Here is a 5,551-nt window from a genome sequence, read left to right as displayed (position 1 = left end):
TAGATGGATTTGTTTCACAGGTCTGTTTTTGATGGCTGAATGAGTCAGCTGAGGGGGGGGAGAAAAAACCTTATACAGGAGAGAAGATGCAAAAGTAACCATAATGATCTAGACAACTAAGATGTTTGCTCCATAAATTCTTTGAGAGTCAGCATATTCTAAACTGCACGGGCTATGGTATGGATTGGCATAGATTTCGATAATAGTCTTCATTCACTCACTTCAAAACCTTTCTTTAAAAACCTTCAACATTTTTTTCTGGTCTTCACAACTTTGCTGTGATATCTGACAGGGATGCCAGATGGCCCAAAGAGATAAACATCAAACAAGTAAAGCGTCCCTGCATCCAACCCTTTGATGGTCTCTGTGGTGACGGCTCGCTGGAGATTGATATCATAGAAATACTTGCACAGCACTTTCTCTGACTTGTGCCGAGATTCGGGCCCAGAGCACCTGTCTGCGCTTTGCAGTTCCATCCAGACACGATCTTCTTCAATCCTTTTCTTGTACACACAGTACTTGCTCTCCTCTTGTGTTCCTAGCCAGGCGATGGTGACAGAGTTGCAGGTCCTCAGTTTACTGAAGGACTTGATTTTTAAGCTCTCCGGAAGAAGTGGGAATAAGGGCTTGTGGAAATGGGGGGACACCTGTACTTTCACAGAAGAGTTAAACTCCTCTGTGGATCTCAGCTGCACCAAATATGTGTCCAGCAGCTTTCCCTTCAGCGAGAAATACCTCAGCCCCAAGATGTTTTCCGATACCACCGTTTTACCGTTCTTTGTTATGTGAACCCGTACTTGGCCACGACACAACTGAAAGGTGAACTGTATTTTCTTGTGCCTTGCGTGGTACTGCAGGCTGTAGAACTTCTGTTTTTTCCCATCCAGGACAACCTGAATCACTTTCCCATCTTTCAGCTCCATCACCTTAGGTTCAGGTTCTTCCAGGGTTCTTGCAAATGTCCCGGTGTAAGCAGCGCTGGCATTTGTAAGAAGATTGACAACAAAAACGTCGAAGTAATACTGAGTGCTGGGACTGAGGTTGGGCACTGTGTAAGTGTTCTTGGTACCCATGCATATCTGCCTGACTTCCCCACTGCTCACCTTGTTGATGATGCTCAATTCACTATTGGACAATATCATCACCTGCTGAGGTTCAAGAAGGTATGGAGAGAGAGACAAAGCTAATGTAGGTGGCAGTTTCATTCCAGAGGATCTGATTGCTGTCTCAGCAGCGCATAAACTCTTATAGTTGTGCTTTTCATTAACTAGAAGACAGTACTGGATGTTTTCTCTATGTTGCAAGACAGAGGGACTGTGTTTCCAGGTCAGAGTCACTGTTGTATGCCCAATGCCAATAACATCTATGCGTGGATCCATTGGAAGCTCTGGATAGAGGTGCCCAGATGTTGTGTCAGTTGTTAAATACACGGTAATGTGTGTGTCTCGCTCAGTGGATAAGAACTCTAGCATGTAAAGGGCAGAATGAGAAGACATACCCATGTAAGTCTCTACAGAATTTCCCTTATAGTTAAAAATGGTGGACACCATGCTTGGAGCCTTCTGGGATTTTGAGACCTCTTGTGTATCATGATCACCTGCAGGCAAAAAGCAGACTTGTAATTTTTGTTTTAACAGACGTGAAATAAAGCCCATCGCATAGGTTTTATTGTTCATATGTCGGGCAACATCCCATATTCTTCCTGAAAACAATAATTATAACTAAAAATACTTTTTGCTACTGGCAATTTATTAAAATAAAATTTGAGTAGCCTTTAGTTTAGCAATGCAGTTGTAGAATTATGTTTTCAAAAAGACTCTACTTACTAAACCACAACTTGCAAAAGCTTGACTTGTATCATGTCTGATGTCCCTACGGTTTTCTTCTTCCAATGGCTGTCTCTTTGAGTACTTTACTTCAAGGAGACTCATACTTTCTATGAAAGGAGTTTTCTTTGGTTTAGTTTTGTGCCGTTGTCTCCTCTGAAGAGGCAAAACTTATGACTTCAAAGGAACATTGTTTGAACTCCTCGGGCAGGTGTACCTGCCTGACAGGTAAGAACTTGTTAATGGCAGCTTTCAGATTTTACTTTGAAAAATTAATTGAAAAAATCATGAAAGAGAATGGAATTTCCTCTTAGGCTAAAGGCAGCATAATGCCCACTGCCGTGGTAGATGGTATTCCTAGAAGAATAAAGGGCTAAATCTTCTCTGTGTCACCGTGGGGAGCAAAATGACCGGTTGAAGTGGCCTAAGCCACAGAAAAAGACCTGAGGCAGCAGAGGGAAGTTTGGGCCAGTACAAACAGCTTATGAAGCTGATCTGGGTTTGCAGAGCCCCAAAGACCCAGGGTTGTTCCCAAGTATTACCCTTAGATTTAGACTTTTTCCACATGTAATCCTTGATTTACTTGATGGCAAAAATCCCATGGGCTCCCATGTTTCACCCACGGAGACAGGGATGTCCTCTTCAGCCAATGGCAGTTTACAGAAGAGGGAAGCATGAGATGTTTAAGCTTATGGGGAATTTCCTATAAGACAACTCCTTATGAATAACTTACGCTTTCTTTGTCTCTGCTTAGGCAGAGTGAAGGTCTTACCTCGTGCTGCTTTTCCAAGGAAACTTGCTGAAGCCTTGTGCTCAAGTATGCTCCATTCGATGGGAACATCACAGGGGGTCACTGTTATTGTGAAAGGTGCAAGGGCTCTGCCTTCCTCCAAAACAAAGTAATACCTGTAGGTGTGGGTTAAAACCAGTGGGAAAGAGTCAGGAAATTCGAGTCTGCCTGAGAGCCCTTGTAATCAGCCGTTCTGGTGTGGGTCACCCCACGGTGGGTAGAAATGACTGCTGGCCCTTGAGGTGCATCAACACAAGGGGATGGTGAATACCTGAAATCTTCAGCTGTGGGAAGAATACGTGGTGTGGTTTTTTTCTAATCCACAAATATTTGCTGGAAGTTTTATCCACTTACCATAGACAATACTTTTCCCACTGAATTTTAACACATTTCACTTGAATATCATATCTCAGTACTTACCTGGTTATTTTGGATGATGGATGTGATTAAACTGACTACCTTCTAGATAACCACCTGTTGGCTAATAATTCTGGGGAATTTGGTACACTTTTTTGCAGGATTTCCTGACTGGGGTTCAGTGAAAGCTCTTAGAGCCCATCTTCCCTCCCGTGTGCTTGCATATCTAGGGCTTCCTGAGTGTCCAACAAAGTGGATAGAATGGAATAGTTTTAGCCAGTCCCGAACGTTATCAGTTGCCAATGGCAGTTCCATCCAGGCCAGTTCTAATTTACTTGCCTTCGTGACAGAGGCTGCTGTGCGTGAGCAGTACGAGCCCACATCACTCTGCTCAGTCAGATTTTGACCGCTGATTATAAAAGCCCAGCCTCCTGTCTCGCTCCTTTGGTCTTCTATTTCTGTTGTTTTGGTGTCTACGGACTATATGCAGCCACAGAAATGTTTGGACTCGGGTCACTCACTCTGCAGTTAAATGAAGGCGGTTCAAGATTTTTTTTGTTCGTTAGTGAGACAAGCCTAGTCGTTATGGGTAGGTCATGTCAGCCTAGAGGTCTGGCTTACTCTCAGGATATGGCTACTGGGCCAGAGTCACGCTTCACTGGAAACAGTTGCACATTCTTGGGTCTTTTACTTTAAGCCAAAACTTGTCATCTCTTGGTTTCCTGTTTGGCTGACACTGGGGTTCATAAGGTCCTTACCTGATCGTGCTAAACCGAAGGGGGTTTTGCTTCCTAATTGCAATCTTAATGTTAAGCCACAAGAGCACCGCAAAATTCACTTTTCTCTGGGATTTCAATACCCATTTGCCTTTAACAAGGATAGCACTTAGTTTTGCTCTCATGAGCATTGTCACATTATATAACACGTGCCGTGTTCCAGTTTCTTTCTGTGCAATGCATATCAAGCCTGAACCATCTGCCTCACTCTCTGCTCCAGGACCACTCTACTCCACTGTATGTCAAAATCTGTATGTATTGCTCGCTGTCCAAAGTGGAGTCCGAATAAAGCACTTGACGTGCATCTCTTCCCAAGCAAGCAGATCAGTCTTTGCTACCTAAGATGCAGTGCCCGTTGTAATAGGTAGATCACCTACATCTCTAGATATGGCAGAACACTTTGCAGATATTTTGGGGACGTGAAGAATCTGTGGCATTTCCGCATGCAAAGCACTTTTGATCTTCACAAGCTTTAGTGCCATTCAACAAAACCAGAAGTTTTTCTGATAAGAAGTCTGTGCAGATGTTCTATTGATTTGGGGGACAGTTAATTTGCTGTGTAAAATTCTTGTATTTTACAGTGAATGTCAAGCAACTGCCTCTGCCGTTCTGAAGCCAGGCTCTTTGTGACACGACTGTCTGGTGTTGCAGCCCACCCGTTCTGTATCAGCTCTGCTGCTGCTCTGACAAACACCACACAGAAAGCTGCCTGAAACGCACAGGTGAATCTAAACTTCATCTCAGAGGGTCGTTCCAGATTATCGGCAATGTATTGACACTTGAGCTTGACAGCAATGGGGCATTTCTCTGGAAATTCAGTGGGCGCTGATAGAGCTCTGCAGGCGCGCAGCAATTCTTGGCTTGTACTGGGAGCATGAAGCTATCAGTGTCACAGGGAAGTATCTGAGAATAGGAGTGAGTGATTTGCTCTTACCTTTTAGGTATATCCTTCAGCAGGTGGATTGTTGTTTCCTTGCCATCAGCAAGTATCAGGGAGTGGTAGAAGTTGAAGAGATCGGTCTGGAAGCTCTGTTGGGAACTGGTGGTGGGTGCTTTTATGGAATGACACAAGCAAGCCGCCATGAGAAGATGGAGAGGCAGATAAAACCAGAACCGGGACATCTTCAGTACTGCAAAGTGGGATGACAAAAGCGAATGGAAACTGCTGTCTTTGGGGAGAAAATAATCATTGACCCTCTCTTTCTGTGCCTTTCCTGGTAGTCATCATAATCACAGCAAGCCAGGCATTCAAACGGTGCCAGTCTCCATTTTGCTAAATTGCTTAAAGTTCACAGAGAAATATTTCTCAGAGGATTTCTCTGCAAAGATTTAATGGCAGAGGCTGCTATGAAGTCTTTTATTATAGAATAATGTAATCAATGTAGCACAAGTGCAATATCACAAGAGTTATGGAAAAAAGCCCAACTTTGCTGACAAAATGAATGGAGAATTGCATTTAAAATATTTTTCCTAGCTTATAGTGTTCACTTGCTAAATTTCAAGGCTGGGTTATTTGTAATGGAACTGTCACTTTCAAACTCACAGGAGGTCACTATATCCCAAACGCTACTTCTGCTGTTCTGTCAGAGACCATTTAATTTTTATTCCATCCATGGTGACTGTAGGTATGCGTAGAGAAGGGGATCAGAATAACTTATTCAGAGCAGTGTAAGACGCTGTTTGATGAAAAGTGGAGCATCCTAGATAAGAATCCCTAAACTGATACACTAAGAGCTTAAAATCTCCTAAGTATCTCATTTGGAGGAAGGCTTTATTACTGTAGGGCAGCTGGATAAATCAGT

General features: G+C 43.3%; 1 protein-coding gene across 1 annotated transcript; it reads right to left on the bottom strand.

Annotated features, from left to right (window-relative positions):
• Window positions 1–245: 245 nt before the first annotated feature.
• Window positions 246–4,871, bottom strand: LOC309674559 (protein NDNF-like; the record flags this gene model as incomplete). The annotated part of the gene is made up of 3 exons (XM_082486630.1): window positions 246–1,597; window positions 2,599–2,732; window positions 4,684–4,871. 3 exons carry the CDS (start codon window positions 4,869–4,871, stop codon window positions 246–248), a joined length of 1,674 nt encoding a protein of 557 aa, XP_082342756.1.
• Between the last annotated feature and the right edge of the window lie 680 nt (window positions 4,872–5,551).

This window comes from Vanellus vanellus, assembly GCF_965231255.1.
Source record: "Vanellus vanellus genome assembly, chromosome: 7".
NCBI lineage: Eukaryota > Metazoa > Chordata > Aves > Charadriiformes > Charadriidae > Vanellus > Vanellus vanellus.
Note: the sequence above shows the minus strand (reverse complement) of the source record. Positions and strands in the feature narration are given on the sequence as shown.